The sequence below is a fragment of the Platalea leucorodia genome (genome assembly GCF_965183815.1).
Source record: "Platalea leucorodia genome assembly, chromosome: 4".
Taxonomy (NCBI): Eukaryota; Metazoa; Chordata; class Aves; order Pelecaniformes; family Threskiornithidae; genus Platalea; species Platalea leucorodia.
Window position 1 is genome coordinate 90,233,050 of NC_138826.1, and position 19,710 is coordinate 90,252,759.

At 43.6% G+C, this 19,710-nt stretch overlaps 1 protein-coding gene across 4 annotated transcripts in view; it reads right to left on the reverse strand.

Annotated features, from left to right (window-relative positions):
- TBC1D30 (TBC1 domain family member 30) overlaps nt 1-19,710 on the reverse strand; it is a 56,235-nt gene that overhangs the window by 17,752 nt on the left and 18,773 nt on the right. For 3 of the 4 annotated variants that reach the window (XM_082310867.1, XM_082310868.1, XM_082310866.1), the window contains exons 3-6: nt 7,798-7,859; nt 7,337-7,402; nt 3,979-4,104; nt 2,673-2,858 (exon numbers count right to left, since the gene is read on the reverse strand). In XM_082310867.1, the coding sequence (XP_082166993.1) occupies nt 2,673-2,858; nt 3,979-4,104; nt 7,337-7,402; nt 7,798-7,859 (440 nt within the window). Of the gene's footprint in view, nt 1-2,672; nt 2,859-3,978; nt 4,105-5,469; nt 6,509-7,336; nt 7,403-7,797; nt 7,860-19,710 lie in introns of those variants that run through there. The other variant, XM_082310869.1, reaches the window with a different exon arrangement.

Here is a 19,710-nt window from a genome sequence, read left to right on the forward strand (position 1 = left end):
CTTAAAATTTCAAACGAGCATCCTTATCATCTGTTTCATACAGCCTCTAATGCTTGAGAGGGGCACGGCACCTTCATGCACAGGAGACAATCCTCCTTCCAATTCCTCTCTTTTCATAAGATGCCCACAAAAATAGCTCGGCAGACACCGGACTTCCAAGAGCACCACCTTACACAGTCTTACCGCTTCCTTTTCTCTCCCAGCTGCTTGTGCCCTTGAAAGATTTTTTCGGGCAATAACAGTCTTCTGTTCCATGTTTTAAAGCATGTAGATCAGCAGTTGATAGAGGCAAATCAATAGCTTTTACACATTTTTGATGGGTATTTTTGGTTAAGTTTTAAGGATTGAAAGGAAACAGGTGATCAAAACATGGTACGCAAGTAAGCTAGAGTCTCATATTATGTCAGACGCATGCCCTAGCCTTTGCTGAATACTGGGACGCCTCATTGTCTTTTAAAAATACGCTTTATTTTGTTCAGAAACGTTGCAACCAATGGAAAAATAATTTAATATAAAAAAAAATTAACTTACAACTATGCTATTTGTGTTTTCATTAATTTCTTGTGACATAAGCCAGAAATCCCCACCTTAAAGAAATCATTTTGCTCCCTTCCCACTGTGTGGTGGGAACAAAAATCAAGAAATCTCAGCTGTAAGAGAGCACAGGAAAGAACAGAAATCTTTTTGCAACACTGAAGTCCATTCTATTTCACTGGCATGTGAATTGTTTTGAGAATGTTTTTTTGAAAAAGCAGCTTCACACATTTACCAGTTTGCAATACTTTCTTCATGACATCTCTCTCCACACATTTCTTTTTATTATTTGACTTTGTAATATTTCCCCACAATAACGTGCAGGAAAAAATGCTTTTTAAGTTTCAGTATCTATGAGACTTTTATGCGTACTTTCATAGGTTCTATACATGCAAGCTATGATTTTCTTGCTTCCCATAATTTCAGTAGGCTAACTTTGAGGTGTCTTAAGGGATTCACCTTAAATATGTTTACCTTAACTAGTGAAGACTCAAGCATCCCTGGCTAGCCGTTCACTGAAGGGCTACCATGTCGGGTCCTGTGCTGTTAAAGCCCCATGGTGTCAGTAGTACCAGCTCTTTCCCAGCCTCTGGGAGACACTTCCCAGACACAGAGCTTTTGTTTGTAACATCCTTCCCAGAAAAGGCACCTGACTGGTGAGCCCCGAGAATCCCCTCGCTCCCTTAATTCCTAGACCCTGCAATAATCCAAACGTAGTTTCCCCATAGCTCCAATCCTGAGGGTGGCTTTACAGGCAACAGCCTCGGCAGCTGTTCCGAAGTCACTCACCGCTTGCTTTAGACAGCACAGTGACTACTACAATGAACCCCCAATTCCTCCCCCCTGCCATTCCTTTTTTTTTTTTCCCCCTCCTTCCCTTTTCCCTCTCTCTTCTGGGGAAATTCCAACCCTGCAAAGCCCATGCGCTAAGCTTGGCAAAGAAATGACTTTATTTTCCATTCTTATTTTTGCCAGGTAAGACCCGTTTTGGTGCTAACAGCCTTCAGCGCGTTACCTCCCCAGGGCAGCCTGGCGCCATTCCATTGTCTCCGTGGCACAGGGAGCCTGACACCGCTCACAGTAAAAGACAATCCAATAATATAAGGATGCACACAGTTCTTATCATCAATTTGGACTTCATAAACCTTGGGCAATCATATTTCCTCTATTATCATAACGTGTTTTAGGAGCTTCTGGACAGTATAAGATCACAATAAAATGTTACAAATTATAGCTAAAAATACTGAGGAAACTTTTAGCAAGAATTCTTGAAAGGAAATTTTACTCTCCGATATAAAGTAGGTATATTATGGTATTTTCTTCCTATCACATGCAGCACTCTAGAATGAAGTATTAAATACAAGCTAGGTGGATTCTACTACCACAAGCTTTATATTTTAGGAGCTCTGAGTGAATTTAAATATTTACCATATTTAAATCATTGTCTAAGGCAAAACAAACAGCTCAGTATCTCAAGAGTCACAGTCGTCTTTTACTAATTTGACCCCAACTCACACATGTGAGCAAGTTTACCTCAGGAAATTTGCACATAATCTTTGCAAACCTTAAACCATGTCCTGTAGTAAACTGTATTTCCATTTTTCTAACATATTATAAATTTCATGAAGCTTTAATTAGAATACAAAAGGTCTAAAAAAATAAAACATTGTATGACTAACATAGCCCAGAAAGTAGCTTCAAAGTGATTTACTTTCATTTTAAATATTTATTTTGTGTTTTCCTAGAATTTGCTTTAAAATGCAGCAGATTATTAACTGCCTCACATGCTACTGCCACACAAGAGGTTGGTAATGGAATCTGAAGGTTTCAGCTACCTATGGTGTTTGGAAGCAGATTTCGGATTATGGGATAAGATATTCTCAAGTCAGTAGCAGTGTTTGCATTTGTTTTTATTATGGCCAAGCCCTCATTTGTTTCTGTTTGAAAAAAAATTTTAATGGTGATAACATTCACACTGTTCATTTTAGCTCAGACAGGATAACAATCCGCAGATATAAACTGGTTAATTCCTTTGAATCCTGCTCTTTTAGGCTGTCTACAAAATTCACCACTGGTTTATTCTGAAGTTCACTAACTGAAAGCGACCTTCAACACTGAAAAAAAAAAATTTTACTCACTTTCAGGGCATCCCCTTCATTGCCCTCCATTACTTCCAGAATAAGTGCAGCTAGTATGTTAAATCCTTGACAATAGCCAACAGATTTATTCCACCTGGCATAAGCCAGCAAAACACGTTTTAATACCACTCGATCTTGCTCTGCCTCCTGGCCACAGTAAGAACTGCAACCAGTTCGGTGAAGGTCCTTTAAAGGAGAAGAAAAAAAAAAAAAAAAAAAGGAAAAGAAAAAAAAGACAAGAACAAACAGAAAAGATGTGCATTTTCCTTCCCCCTTTAGTTCTCCCACACATCTCAGTTTTCCTTCCACCTCCACCCTCCCAGTACATACTCCCAAAGTCGATGACAATGTTTCTTTTTTAATCTGTAAACCTTTAGCTTACTGAAGAGAAATAGGTTCGGCAAGCTCTTAAGTAAACAAGTTACCTAAAAGATGTTCATATGAAGTTGTCGCAGAAGATATTAACAGATATCTAGGTTTCAAAGAGGCAAGCCATAACAGCTGCTTAATTGAACAAAAAAGAGCAACTGTTTTAACTGAAGTATAAAAGAACTACTAGGCAACTAAGTTTTCAAAACACAAAAAAACAGAAACAGTGTCCTTGAGATTCAAGTGATTTATAAGTGAAAGGCAAAACATGTACTACAATGTTTAATATTTCATAAGTAATATCTATAAGCTTCAATTACTAAGTACAGACAATAACTGTAATAATCAAGGACAAAGTATTTTGCTCCACGTACTCTAATTAAGGTGACTATAGAACACAATCTCTCCTAAATAGAGTAATACCTCCTAAATAGGTAAATAGACTAAAATTTAAGTCACCACAGTAATATAAATCTATTAAGGTCTTCCCTAAAACTGCCACTGCTTTAAATATCACAAATTAATTAGCTGAGAAATATACAAAGGTGTTTCGCTCCTGTAAAATAACTGAAAAATGCTCAATTGCTATATTAATTTTAATCCCAGCAAACATTTGTGTTTATTTATAAAGAGGAAAAAACACCCACTTATGTCCCTTTGTCTCCATTAAATTCCAGTATTTCTTTTAAAATAAAAAAGTAGAAATTGAGCAAAAAAAATCAGTAATAGCACTTTTTTTTCCCAGCTAACACTAACCAGACCAGTGCAAAAGGACCAAAGCAGCCGAAGAAATAATTTCAGTGGGCCAAAGGGAATTAAGATGTAATTTTTGCTAAAGCAGTTGCAGAGAACAAAGTAAATCCAAATTCCATGTATTAAAAAAAATGTCAACTTTTCATTAAACAAATTAAAATAAAATAACAAATTAGCTGGCTACCTTTACTATCTGAATGCCCATAGAGTCATCATCAGGATTACTTCTTTCATTGAATGTGAAACGCATGGTTTTATCCCAGTCAATGGCTATACTGTGTAAGTACTGATCAGCTAGGGTCAGCCAAACCTAGAAATACAAAAAGCAAGTCAACAAAATGAATTACTTCTCAGATAAAATATGAACAGTTTTGATATATACCGTTGGATGAACCTCATCAGCTTCATCCATATGTGATCTGCTGTTAGACTTGAAATACACAGAAGAGGACTATATCCAAAACAATTTTTGCACAATTAAAGTAATACCTTGCTCCCTAAAACAGAAAGGAAGGAAACAGTTAGCAGTAAGTGTCCAGATCTGTGAACTGCTCACAAAGATGCAAGTCCCTTGTCAGAAACTGAATTCACAGGGGCCCTCCAAGATGGAAGCACAGACTCCTGCAAGGACCCTCCTTGTCAGTTCAGCCCTTCTAACCTCATGACCAGCAAGGAGTTTTATTAAAAGGTAACACTGCTGCAGGCTTTCCTCAAACTCAACCATGGATCCACCTCTTGGAAACCCCACGAAAGAAACCTAGTGGTGCTTCTCTTGACCAGAGGTCTCTCCTGATCAACTTTGCAGAAGAAATAGTGTCTACTATTAACCATTTAGGACTGATCTGGAAGTATCACTTGGATCAGAGTAACTTACTCTTACAAGAGGGCTTCCTAAACTGTTAGTGCTACAGGGAGTTCTGAAAACAAACATTCTGACTATTTTTAAAGCCTAATAATTACCAGAACAGATTTATGCATCTGTATCTAAGACAAAGGCTGGACCTCTACTAAACATTTGAAAAGTTCCTGAACCATGAAAGACACACGACAGATCATACAATGACAACAAGTAACAATAGAGGAATTCTTTCTCTTCAGAAAACTGAAAGAAATCATGAAAGCAAATTGGTCGAGTTTTATATCAGCCATTACCTCACTCAAGTGAGAAAAGCAATTCAGACACTTCCCACAGATTTAAACACTTAGTTGCATGATGAAGGAATTTATAGACAGCTCCCAGAATCTCATGTTTTCTGCATTTAAATGTCCCTTCCCACACTTTTGCAAAGCCACCCATGCGGAGGAATGCCGCTGTTTTGCCTCCCAGCAGCCTTTGGCACTGCTGACATCCTACTGATGTTGTTTGACTGGATTCTTTATCTTTGCCAGCCGCAGAAAACAAATGTCACATGCCACAGCAATAATGCAGATGTCACCCTGCTCCTTCTGCTGCCAGCAAAGGAGGCAATCAGCATGCTGCAAACACAAAATGCTTCCTTTATTTTGGTATCTATCTTAAAATCATTGGGAAACCAGGGAAGGGCAGTGAAAAGACCACATCCCTTTTCTTAACACTACTTGGTCAGCATCATGTGTGAGCAAACACAGAGAGATGGGCAGAATGAGAAGGAAAAGACAGAGACCCCAGTTGGATGATGTGGCAGAGCATACATACCCTCAGCAAGTCTGCTGATGACACAGAACTGGGAGCAGTGGCTGATAAGCCCAAGGGCACCTTGACAGGCTGGAGAAATGGGCTGACAAGAACCTCATGAAGTTCAGCAAGGAGAAGTACAAAGTCCTGCACCTGGGGAGGAACAACCCCAGGCACCAGCATACACTGGGGACCATCCAGTTGGAAAGCAGCTTTGCAGAGAAGGAGCTGAGGGTCCTGGTGGGCACCAAGCTGACCACGAGGCAGCAATGTGCCCTTGCAGCAAAGGCAGCCAACAGCCTCCTGGGCTGCATCAGGCAGGGCACTGCCAGCAGGCTGAAGGAGGTGATCCTTCCCCTCTGCTCAGCACTGGGGAGACATACCTGGAGTGCTGGGTCCAGTCCTGGGCTCCCCCGTACAAGAGATATACAGAGCTACTGAAGAGAGTCCAGCAAGGGGCCACTAGGAGGATTAAGGGACTGGAGCATCTCTCCTAAGGGGAAAGGCTGAGAACACTGGGACCGTTCAGCCTGGAGAAGAGAAGGCTCATGGGGGATCTTATCAATTTATATAAATATCTGAAAGGAGGGTACAAAGAGGACGGAGCCAGGCTCTTCTCAGTGGTGCCCAGTGACAGGACCAGAGACAACAGGCACAAACTGCAACACATAAAGTTCCGTCCGAACATCAGGAAACACTTCTTTACTGTGAGGGTGACAGAGCACTGACACAGATTTCCCAGAGAGGTTGTGGAGTCTCCTTCCTTGGAGATACTCAAAAGCCATCTGGACACAGTCCTGGGCAACCAGCTGTAGGTGGCCCTGCCTGGGCAGGGGGGTTGGACCAGATGACCTCCAGAGGTCTCTTCCAACCTCAACCATTCTGTGATTCTATGACCTCTGCCGCTCATGTACCACAGAAAAGTGTCTGAGACACTTACTGGAGTGTGGGAAAAGAACATCTCAGGAAAGAAAAAAGGCTGTTAGATAGATATAATGATTCACTGGAGTTGTAGATTAAAAACAAAATCATAGTGGTGTGAGGAAAACGATGCCACTATAAGTCTTCAGTTTCCTTCCCCCCAATCTGTAAAGAGGAACCGTTTGGTTTGGAAAGATAGCAAAAAGAAAACAGGAGAAGGAAATTAATATGATGCATCAAAAATACATGGAACTACATATATTTTATAAAGCTTTAGAAATATTCTTTTTATTAAAATTGCATTTTTAAAGCTGAGATCATGTGACTCAGTTTTATAGAAAAGCTGAACAGACATGCCTTTTTTTAGGCTAGGGAACTTTAGCTGCTCTTGAAGAAAACAATAAAGTAAGTTCAGTAAAATCCCACTGGAATCTTTCCTGCAACACTAACTCAGTGGAATTTCCCCTTAATGGCGCACTCTACCATTTGATATCGCTGCTGACTCTGAACTTCCTTAATTTAAGCAATCTGCCTTTCCCCCATCAAATGTTTTATGAGCATTCTTGTCAGCACTAGCATCTATCAACCTCACCTTCATAAGTATGACAGCCTACATGGGAGATTTGCTTTCCTCGCAGTTGATCTTCAGCTGCTGGGGCAGCTTCACCAATGCAATTCCTTGAGACTGACAGAATGAAGCAATAACATCTGCACCAGAATAAGTTACCTAAGCCTCAAGCAGAAAGAGCCCAACTACTGAAAACACCATCTTTACTTGTCTCCTCAGTCTCTCCAGTTTCCCTGTGAGGTTATCACTGAAGAATGCGAACTAGGAAAAATCCCCAGTACAACTTAAACTTAAAACTTGCAAATATTTGTTAAAAAAACACTGATAATATTGATTTCATTCACCTCTCCTGAGAAACCTGCAGGCAATATGTCCTACAAAGCGTACAGGTCTACCTACCTTTCTCCGCCACTCTTTCGGTATGCCTGTTGGCAATCTGGCCACTGCTTTGAGCGCATCATGCCACTAAAAGCAAAAGCATCCAAAAATGTATAAAATCCGCCATTAGTTTAATGCAACAGTATAGCCACATTTACAACACTGCAGACATGCACATTCATTTAATTTTACTGCATGCGTTTCAGAGTTTAACCACTTAAGCCACTCACAGGGAAAATATAGATTAATTACTTAATCATATAACAAAAATATAATAATCTAGGACACAAAGACTTAGGAGATATCTGAGTAAACAATGAAAGCCTACTGCATTTTCCAAATACTAATGGAACAGCTCTTGATGCAATTGCAGATAATATGCTGACATTATGATGACAGATGCACTTTTGAACTAGGGCAAGTACCTTGACTGAAAAGAAGCCAGTCCTTCATAAACTCAAGAGAAAAACGAATCAACTTACCTGCTGAAAACCATTTTGACCTAAAGATGGTTCAAGAGTGAATTTCAGTTTTGTATCAACCCCTAGAACAAAAAGGGAAAAAAAAACATGGTTATTATTTTCATTTAGCACCTAAGGAAAAAAAAACCCACCACAACTGAAATAAGAACATAAGATTTCAGCTACATGTTTCAACAACTACATTTCAACCTGCTTCTGTGAATTCTTGTCTTTACAGTGGATTCAAAGCACATGTTAAGAAGTACATGGACAAAATGTTTTTAAAATGCAGTAATACCCTCTTTATTCTAATGATGTAGTTTGGCACAACTCATTTCACTAAAAATCACATCGTTCACAATTCTACAAACTATATTTGTGCACTACAAACTATCATATGCATCCACAGAAAAAATATACACAAACAGTTTCTTTCCATCTATTTCAACTTCTTGATATTAAATCACTCAAAACCCATTTCCAAGTTTGGGGTGCTAAAACTATTTTATTGCTCAGAATATAAATTTTTTTATAATTCCTCAGAACATAAAGCACATTTGGTCAGTATTCTCATTTAAGCTCAGATTTTATTTTGGCCATATGAGCAAATCATTTTAATTGTTATAAAGCACGCCTGCTAATAGTCTGTAAAATACAATATTACATAAAATACTAGGATCTCAAGTTTGGCCTATGCTGGATCCTGATTGTGGCACTGGAGTATGCCATAACACGAAGAACAGTAACACTTTTAATTCGCTTTATGTCCCGCGTTTTGGATGTACAAGGCTTTGGTCTTTTAGATGCCGCTGTCCAGAGCTCAGGTGCTGAACGCCGCCTCGCATCGCGTCCCCTCCCTCGAGCCTTCTGGCATAAAGAATAAAGCCTGCCTTTGTTTTTCCTCCATAGTTTAATATGATGTAGTGCTCCATATTTAAAATTATGTTATGCATAGCTTCTTGGCTTTCTAGACTATCAAGCCAAACATTTTTAATATATATTTTAGTAGCCATATCTATTAAAAAAACAGATTTTAATCCTGCAAGGTTTTAAGTATATAAAATCCATGCTAATCAACTCACCAGTAATATTCAGTGCTTTGGAGGACTAAGCCTGCGAGTCTGACAGAAACCCAAACTTTAGTGGCATTTGCTAGTTATGGAATGTAAAATGCCCTTCAGCATTTGCATACTGAAGTGGCGATAAGTAATTTAAAAACCTTACTGCTTGATAAATACATATTTAAAGACAAAGCCTTCTCCTTCAAGGCTTTTTTTTTATTCCTTTGGTGGGGGAAGAGGGAAGAGAAAGAAAGAAAATTCACACAAAAGCCAGCATTGTTTAGAATTTTAGCATTTTAGAATTGCATCACTGAGACCTGGGGATTGGTGCTTTCATTTCCCTGGTTCAGATTTAAAAGACATGCTTGTCAGATCTAGAAAAAAAAAGCTTCAAACCATAATAGAAATGTCTTGAAAAACATTAAAGGATTAACAACTATTCCTGAAAGTAACTGTTTATTAGTATTCTTCCCTGTAACTCCATGGCACTCAGCAGGGACTCCTAATAAATCTTTTCATAATAATTCAAAGCAATGTAACAATGCTGGTAACCTACTAAGATGAAATTGTATCACGTTTGCTGTAAATGCGAAAAAGTGAGTCTCATTCCCAAGCAATCTAGTGGTAAGCACTGGAAAACCCTAATACATACAAAAAGGTATCATGACCAAGAACTCCTTTTGTTAAGGTAACAGATGTTGACGTGTTATCTAGCACTGCTTTGTAGCAAAGAAGCAATAGCCTTCCAAAATAATCATGTATTAATTTCCAACTCAGCAGCCAAATATTAAATCACTTCACAGTTTTCTAAGACTTAGAGATCCCAGTAACAACTTCACTCTTTGTCTTATAAATTTCATAAGAAAGATGCAAGCAGACACAGCCAAGTCCCCAAAAGATCAAGCACAATAAGATATTACCTCAGAATAAGGTAAAATGTGTCTATCATTTACATGAACATCATGACCATGGAGCTCACAAAGGGGCCCAGATAGCTGTCTCTCTTGATTAAATGAGACCTTTGAATCTCTATCTACAGAAGTTTATTAAATCATGGCAGACAATTAAGACAGATGTGAAAAATACTAGAAATGAGAATAACATCACGGGGTAACACCAGACTACATGGTGCTCTCTCTTCAGTATGGTGAGGAACCTCTCAGTCAGGCCATGCACTGTAACCTCTAGTAGAAGCCATGGAGTCTGGGTCCCCTTATTTGTTCCCAGTTAGAAATATTCCCAAAATCAAATTACGTGATGGTTTTGTGACAGCGGAGGGGAAGAGCCATGGGGAGTGAGCCACAGACCATACAGGAATGGTTGCTCTTTCCTATCCATTTTAAAGAATTTACCTTTCCTAAAACCAAAAATTACAACCTTGTTCAATAAAAATACAGCAAGTAAGCAAGTAAAAAAAAGCTGCAACACGAACAGTACAGACAGAGCAAGGAAGGTTATACCCACCCAGGAACTTCCCGGGGCATCTGCAGGAAGGCAACCAGCAAGCTGGGAGCAGCGCTTCATTGCCTGTTACTTATTTCTGGCACAAGAACCGTCTTGCTATGTGCAGTTTCTGCACTCTTCACTGAACTTGTCCTTGGACTTTAGACCTTCAAGGAAATTAATGCCTACCTCTATTCCAACCTCTCTTGGTTTCCCAAACCTTCCTACCTCCATTGTTCCCATTTCCTAACAAATCTCCCACCCCTGCACATACTTTTTTTTTTTTTTTTTTTTTTGCACTCAGTCCTATCATTTTCATCCTGTCCACTTTCGCCTGGATCATCACCAGCCTTTCCCCAGGGCCTCCTTCCACATACCGTCTTTTCTCCCTTACACTTCCATTGTCTGCTACATCTTACCAGCAACTCCCTTTAATTCTGCATTCAGTTTCCTTCTCCCCACAAACTAACTTAGATTCCCCGATACCTTCTTCCCTGCCTCAGTACTCCACACCTATCCAACCCTATCGCAAACCTTCCGCACCCATTTTCTCTGGATTTTTCCCCTTTTTGCCAATCCTCCATCTCGAAGCCACATGCCTCTACATTACGTAAACACATGCTTTTTGCAGAAAAGACCCCTTGGGGCCTTATGGGAACTTTTCTTCCCAGCTCCTCTGCATGGACAGCCTGGCAGAAATGTACCATGTACACAGCAAGAGTTCCTCCTCTCAGGGACTGTAAGCACTGTCAGTGTAACTCAGCCCTTTTACCTCACGCTAGCCAGGCTATAGTGGCATTTGACATCTTAAGTATGACCTCCAGTTCATACACTTTCAACTGATGCTTCATACTTAAAAAGCACATTAAGCATGTAGGCAGGAATGTGTTGAGAACACATATGAATTATTAGCTCCACAAATAGAAGCACACACAAAGATACATATGGTTGGCACCAGTCAAATTTCTGAAGGGCGAGGGAATGCCAAAATAAGGGCCGTTCAATGCCCTTGCAACCAGGTCACCAGAAAACACTGCAGAAAAGCTATTTAAAAAAGAAAGGGGGGGGGGAGAAAAAACCCCACAAAACCCAGTCCCGTTAGCTTTTGCATGTAAAATACACAACGACTCCTGACAACAAAAGACTCTAAGAGGGAATATTATACCCCTAGGATTCCCAAACCCTAGCAGTCTTCCACTGCATGACCAAAATGTAGCACAGGACTACAGAAAGAGCCACAAGAGGGGAGAAAAATGATGTGGTCGGCCAAGTACCTGGGTGAAGGAATCAAATCCCCACTCCTCAGCAGCATTAAACAAAAGGATGGGGCAAAGCCTGGGAATTTTTCAGAAACATTAAACCTGAAAAAGCATAGGAGGATGATCTATTTTGATGCACGTACGTGAGCCACAGCTTCAAACTTACAAAGCATATCACCATAGATCCTTGGCTATACTTAAAAGCAGCTGTTGAAACCTCTCCCATGGAAAGCCAATAAATATTTTATTGAAAACAAATGAGGTAAAAGGCCTAAAGCAGCTTTGTGTGCAGCGGGAGTCCAAACTTGGGGAAAAAAAACGGCAATGTAAACTACCACCTTATTGTCGTTTGTTGTTTCAGGAAGATTCTTAGCGTTGCCCTGTAATTTATTTCTAAATGTAGCTTTTCATCTGCAAAATGAGAAATAAAAGCAACATTCTGAGTAACTCTGCATGAAATCACTTTTGTCAGGGGCCAGAGCTCACTGGGATGTATTAAAGCACATCTAAAATCTGCAGTCTGCTGAAACTTCTTAATAGAAACACACAGCTGATACAGACACTAAGAAAATCTGGAGGAAACTTCATTCAGCTTATTTTTTAAGGGCTCAATAGGTGCCCCGTCTCCATCACTCTATGAAAGCATGCGTCCTGAATGACGTTATTGTATTTACTTACATATGAACAATATGGAAACCCCAACCCAGTGGGATTTCCTAGCTTTAAGACTATGGCATTCGTGGTTACACCTCTGATCATCTCCCCTGGTCTTTGTGGGAGTGTAAGTAAAAGAATGTCATTATCCAGATAACATCGCTACCTAGGATATTAGAAGACTACTGTAGGAGCAGGGGTCCGTGAGAATTATGAGTCAGGAAATCTCCTTGATAACAGCAACCCCATAAACCTACACCAGAATATATCTGAGACCTTGTTAATAAAAGCATCCAAAACTCACCTCAAACACAGAAGCAGTCAGCCTTGTGTGCTTGACGCACACACAGCTAGTATAATGGGAAACTGAATCTTACATATATATATCGCACACGCATTGCTTTGTATTTCAGTAGACCTCAGGCTTGCGTGTTTCATAAACGGCTAGGATTAGGCAACCGATCAACAACGTTTTAGCTACAAGTGACAGCTCTAGCATTGAAAATTGAATTTAAACTTCCAATGCTTCATAAAAAACCTCAAATGATCCAAAATTTTGATGGCAGGCAACCAGAATCTAGCGTTCCGGAATGATCACCCATCAGTGCTTCTGCTGAGAGCCCACCTCCCCGGGGCAAACACACGTTGTTGGCTGACCACCTGGTCCTTAAAAGACTTTGGTACTGGAGCAGGATCCAGAAAAAACCCGCCGCAGGGCCGATGCCTTCCCCCTTAGGAAAGGCATGGCTGCCAATTTGGACAACCCCCTACCGCAGACAAAGGCCGGGCGGGAGGAGGGGTCTCCGGCAAGCCAGGAGTTAGCAGGTTTAGCGGGGAAGGTCTGGCGAGGCCGGGGGGAGAGAGGCCGCCGGGCGCCGGCGGCGCGGCCGTGCCGGGGAGAGGCTGGCGGAGAGCGGCGGCGGCGCGGCCCGGGGGGGAGGGAGGGGAGGGGCGGCAGACGGCAGGAGCGGGCACGGCCCAGCGGCGCAGAAGCGCTGCCGGGCGGGCGGCGCGGGGAGAGGAGCGGGGAGAGCCCAGGAGCAGCGCCGGGATCCGCCGGGCGGGGAGAGCAGGAGCCCCCCGGGAAGGCGGCAGCGCGCTGCCCCCCCCCGCAGGGCCCGCGGACGCCTCCGGCCTGGGGCCGGCCCGGCTCCGCCGCCGGGGCTGCCTCGCACCCGCCGCTGGTGCCGGCGCCCGCTCCCCGGCCCGGGCCGAGCTCGCACGCCCCGCTGCCCCCGCCGCAGGCCGGCCCAGCCCGGGCCGCCGCGCTCCCCACGCCCCGCCGCGCCTCAGGCCGCGACCACGGCGCCTCGCGCAGGCCGGGCCCCGCCGAAGCTGCCCGCGCCGCAGCGGCGGCCGCCGAGGCGCGGCCATTTGCCTCGGGCCGGTGCCGGCCGCCGCCGCCCCCGGGGCGCAGCCCGCCCCCACCCCGCACCGCGCCGCGCCTACCCGCGGCCCTCATCGCCCTCCGGCCGCGTCCGCCGAGCCGAGCCGAGCCGGGCCCGGGCCCCCCTCCCCGCTAAGCCGCTTACGGGATTGCCGCCGCCGCCGCCCAGCCGCGGGGAGCGGGTTACCTGGCTCCAAGGTGCAGAGCAGGCGCGGCGCCGTCCGGGAGATGCAGCTGCGCTTCTTGAGGACGTTGCTGAGGATGGTGCCCACGCCGCCGCCCGAGCTCTGCCGCTTCAGGCATCGCCCCCCGCGCCGCAGCGAGCCCGTCAGCCTGTCCTGCCGCATGGCCGCCCCGGCCCGCCGCCCCGCCGGGCGCTCGCCGCCAGCCGCCCCGGAGGCTCGCCCTAGGGCGGCGGGGCCCGGGGCATGGCGGGGCGGGCGACCCCGGCCCGGCTGCGCGGCGGCGGCTCTCCGGGCTAGCGGCGATCTGCGGTGCCGAGACGGCAAAGTCGATGTGCGGGAGAGAAGAGGGAGGACAAGGAGAGGAGAAAGGAAAAAAAAAAAAGGGAAAAAACGGCAAAAAAAAAAAAAAAGGAGTTGCTCCCGCCCACAATCCTAGCATCACTGCCTGAACAAACCAGCAGCCTCTCCTCCTCCTCCTCCCTCCAGCACCACCTGGGATGCAGCAGGCGCGGGGGAGCAGCAGCTCCGGTCGCCCCGGCGGCGGGGCACGGCGCGGGGCACGGCGGCCTGAGGCGGCCGCTCCGCGCCCGCCAACGGCGGGGCAGCAGCGACAGCGCTGCCCGGAGCGCAGGGAGCTGGGCATCCAGCGAAGAGACCTCCCACATGGGGTCCTACCCCTGGACACGTATGAACAGTCCTGCTGCCCCTTTCAAAAACCCGTCCTGGGAAGGAGTCCCACAGGCGCCAGCGGGCCGTGGAGCAAGGGCAGCGCGATGGGTGCGACAGCATCCCGCGGCCAGGGCGGGCCGGCGCCGGGTCCTGCGGCCAGGGCGCGCAGGGACGGCCCCAGCAGCAGCAAGGGCAAGCGGGCTGCGCAGTGTCTGTGCCTCTGACTCCCTGAACATCCTCAACTAAAATAACAGCCTTTTCTAGGAATCTAAACTGCAACTGCGCTTATTACTAATGACGTGCCATGCGCTAAATAGTTAAAAGACGCTATTCAACAGCGTCTTATTAGATGCATTTTCCAGTGCTATTTGACCTAACGGCATCTTAAAAGGGTTTGACACAGAATTTCAAACTAGTGGTTTGATTGACAAGAAGGAAAAGTATTTGAAATAATGATAGCTTTTACGATCTAAACCACTCAGTGTTTCTGTGGAAGGAAAGCACATTTATCACGCCACATTAGTCAGTCTCAAAGACCAAGCTACCAGGAGTCTGAGTCTACCTGCCAGCATCTGTAGCTTTGAAAAAAACAATTTGCTCCTTTACTAAAAAGATGTTTTTCTCAGCCACATTACAAAGATAGGAGAAAACTGGCAACAGATAAGCGGTGAAGCCAATTATATAAAAGATACACAATATAAAACACAGAAGCAAGTCTTTTTTTAAGATCATTTACAGCTATCTTTAGAAGTTACTGTTAAGTTTTCAGAGAAGCATGATTTTTGATCATGCCTCTTTTAACATCTCGTTTGGTTTTGGAGAAAAGTCACTACATTTGAGCTGCTAGCTTGCACTCTGAATAGATAATTAAGTCTGTGTGTCGGTGGTTCTTTTTTTAACAAAGGTGACACTTCCCTGCTGATGTAGATGATGCAAATCACTTCATTTCAGTGCCAGCTGGAGATGATGATTTAGTGGTTAAGGCATCAAATTTGAAATGAATTAATCTCCCTAGGTGTACAGATTGTACCAATGGGACTGTAACAGAAACATTTAAATACAGAAATAACTATGTAATCTCTTTAATATTATTCTCCTCTTCCTTGAGCACCATACACAAATAGCACCACATCATTCCTGGATTGTTTCAAGACTGGCTAACCCAACACCACATGCCATTGCCCACAGTCTCAGGAGCTATAGCCAAAGTTTCAGGAACCACTCATTATCCACACCGTGAAAATCAGTCATCCCACTAAAATGAGCATAATCATATGCTACCTTCAATTTTTAAACAATTACAAATCAGCTCTAAGACAGACATCAATATTTAACTGACGAGGATAACCAGCTCTCGAAGTGAGAATTTGGTGTCTTCATTACTGCTATTTCTCCTACTCATCATCTTGTCACTCTATAAGAAAACTGGAAACCATCAGGACAATCATTCTGTGACTCGGGATATGGCTGCTTCGAAGGACCAGCATACCACGAAGAAGCTTTCCCACATGCCAGCCAATTAACGCAACATTTCTCTTAAGAAAAAAATGCAAAAATGCACTCCAGGAGACAAAATGAAGAAGCCAAGCCATACTAACATGTTTGATGACTCACTGGATCGTTAGCACAAATGGATTTTAGAGATACGGATAAGCCTCCCATTAAGCATACACATACGTATCTTAAAGGCAAGAGCCTAGCTTCTAGAAAAGTGGATGGCATTGGGTTTTAACCACCGATCAGGCAAAGCCTAGAGGCTGTGAGCCTAGAGCCTCTTTGCCTGTGGCAAGACATGCTCTGCACCACTCTCTGGACTTGCAGACTTCTAGGCATGACACCGTGTGTCAGCAGCTTGTATAAATTTTCCGTATTCACCACTGTTAAGCTGTAAATGATCTTCAACGACAGAGAAATTTCAGACAAATCACCATAGTTCCAAGTTGGTGAAAACGCAACAAATTTGAACTCAAAGATGTCACCAGCCATCATGAATCTAGTTTGATCCACCAATGCAGAGAGGTCTGGCCATGTCCACAAGTCCTCACCTGCAATTACTGACAAGACAGATGATGCTCAACAAAGGGGGGGGGGGGGGGGGTGTCAAAGCATTTTGGCTAGCCCAGATATTTCAGCTCCAGATATTTTGTAATAATCAACCTGCGATTTTGCTTTTCCCTGCCCCTGTAGTTCATTTATTCCCTCCCACACAACAGTCACTTTCTGAAAAACCTTACCTCCTCATTTGAGGTCTCTTTGCAGTTTTACCACCACCTGCTAACCATGTCTTTTCAAGGCCAGAGCATACTTTGTAAGAAATACTAGTTCACACATGTAACTTGCTCAATTGTTACAATCGGCCGTATGGTGATCAGTCCTATGATCACTGCCAGGTTTTGACACAGAGAAACAAACTCCATTTACCCTAAACCTCCCCCCATTCATCAGCCCACTTCTCTTCCGTCTGCACTGGGACAATGAGGTAAAAGACAGGCACCTAGAAAGGGAGAAGGAGCACGAGCAGATGGGGCAGCGACAGGAACAGCAGCAGAAATGGGGCCACAGACCGATTTCACTTTTAAAGAAAAGGACATCTTTGTTTGCATTAAGCTTTAACTACCCAAACCCAGGATTACGGGAAGGCACAGTTCACTGGTTCTCTTCCGATGTGTGCAAAGAAGACTGAATGTAATCAAAAGACTAAAAATGGTAAGACATCTTCAGCTGGGTCACTGTATTTCATGAACTCCACATCCTCCCCTTTATTTCACAGAAAAGTGTACAGACCTCCTGTAATTCTGATTTGCATCACAACATCCCAGTAAAACAGTGAAAGTTTGGGGAGAAAGCTTGTTTGCCACACTTCTGGACACCTGTGTTAGCCAAAATACTTAGAGCAACACGTACCCACGAGAAAAATATATTGTAATAAATATCTTGTATGATAATATTGTAATATGTTTCATCCCAAAGCATTTTAGAAATTAGGTTTAGGCAGCATCACTACACCAGCTGCTGATACAGCAAATATCAGAAAGAAATATAGATCAATAGCACGTATTGCAACCACAAGGCAAAACCTATTGTATTGACCGTATTGTAGGGCCACTGTCTACTAAGCCCCAGAGTTCCATATACTACCTTTAAGAGCCCACAAAATGTAACCAGAAAATGTAACCCCATTACCACTTGGCTTCAAATAGCTCTACAGAAGTTAGCAAGTCAAGAAATTTTATATATGTACCAACACATGTTTTGATACGCATTCTAGTTCATCGTGAGCTTCAAAAGAGAAAAGATTTCACTTTCAAATTGTAGTGTATGAGAGAAAACATGTGGAATGAAATATGTTCACTTTTGAAGGAAGAAAGGATAAGGTAGTTTGAGATTCTCCCAGGAGGCAAAACTATTTTAAATACATTTAGCCCATTAAACCATCTTTACCACTGGAGCACAAAATTCCTATCCTACCCAGTTCTGTATGTGTTCTATTATTAAACATCCCCTCTGCCAAAAACAGCCCCAATTCCTTCTGCTTGATCCTAAAAGCCTAAAAACAAGCATGACCCACCTGGAGTTTCACACTCCTCCACCGCACAAGACGGAGCCACCTCTGACAGCTTGAAAAGAGGCCTCTGGCCTGCTGGGTCTTTGACACTGAGGGGGCACAGGTGCTACAGCGATGCTACAGTGCGTGCCCTTGAACATGAAAGCCCGCAAGGTGGCACAGCCCAGCACTCCTCCCACCTCAGCCTGCAGGTAGAGCATCACCTCCTGCATTGCCAGTACTGCTCTCCAGGCTCTCTTACTGACGTGCTGCCTCAGACGCCGCAGGCGAGCAGACGCTCTGACCTACCGGCTAGGCTGCATGAGCAGTTGCAGTTGCATGAGCACACGAAGAAGGAGACTATGGGTAAGAGTGGACAGATCTGTGTTATACAGAAGGAGAAACCTTACTTTGGACTAACAGATTCAGTTCTGCCACCAAGCCGGTCTCTGCTCTCAGACAAGTAATCCAGGGTTGTCTTTATTGGACAAGGGATGGTTCCGGACCCAATACAAAAATGAAGCTTTGCTACTGTATTCGTGCCTAGAGAAGCTTCATTTTATGCACTTCCAACAAGTAGGGCTCAGGAAAATGGTGCAGTGTGTTGACACACTACAGTCTCATCAACACAGCATGAATATTTTAAACTTTTCCATTGCATTAGTCATCATTTGTATCACTTTGCACATAAACGTCACAAAAGAGGTCAGGACCTCACTGTGTGCTACATTAGATATCACAGACAAAAAGAGCAGAGCCAATCCTTGCCTACAAAGGTATTCAGCGCAAATATAAACTACACAATGGGCAGGAAATAACATCTATGATTTTCAGAAACAGAGAACCAAGATTTAAATGATTAGTCTCAGGAAGCGTGCAGCAGAGCTGAGAAACAAATCCAAACAAGCTCAATTCTAGTCCAATGCTTCCTCTTCCTTTAGACTTCAGGCACATAGCCGCCTTATTTATTTCCCCCTTCAAAAACTGACAACACAGTAAGTACTCTTGAAGGAAGCCTTCTTAAGCCTTCTCTTGAAGGAAGCCCTGAGAGAGCTCAGTTGTTCTTGGAGGGTTTAAGACAAACAGAGGATCTGGGGAATTCTCTTAGTAGGGAGTGCTCTCTGGCCATGAGGCTTTGTTTATAGTTAAGATGTCTGAAAGAGAATATTGCCTGCACATTGTTTAGCCATATCTATTGAGGACTGATCGAGAGAACATCATTAAAATAGCACTGCTTAGTGCAGTGCATATCTTTCAACAGGAAATTAATCTACGACTGCTCCTGTAAGAAGCTCACAACTGTATATACACTACATGATCCTTCAGCTCATCACAGTCACAAGGATTCAGCCAAGAGAGAACTTCAGACACAAGATTTTTCGTTATGATCTTTAGGGGTTTTTTTTGTCATTCTCCCCCTTCCCTCCCATGCACACTATCTGCTCCTGCCTTCTGTACTACGCATGTGCATACACTAGGACAGGATTGATGAGAAAAGAGAAAAGAGTGGAGCCTTCAGTAGAGCCAGGTGTCCTTGACCCCAACATCACTTGCCAACAAGCGTGTGTTGTAATTTATCTTTCGGGAGTGATAGACAGTTACACCTAGTAAGTGTATTTACAAGTTGAATAATAATCACATTGCTTCTTGAAATTTTTGGCAGATACGATACACCCCGAGAAGTATGCCAAATTTTTCCAGCATCAATGAAAACACTTGAAATATCATACAT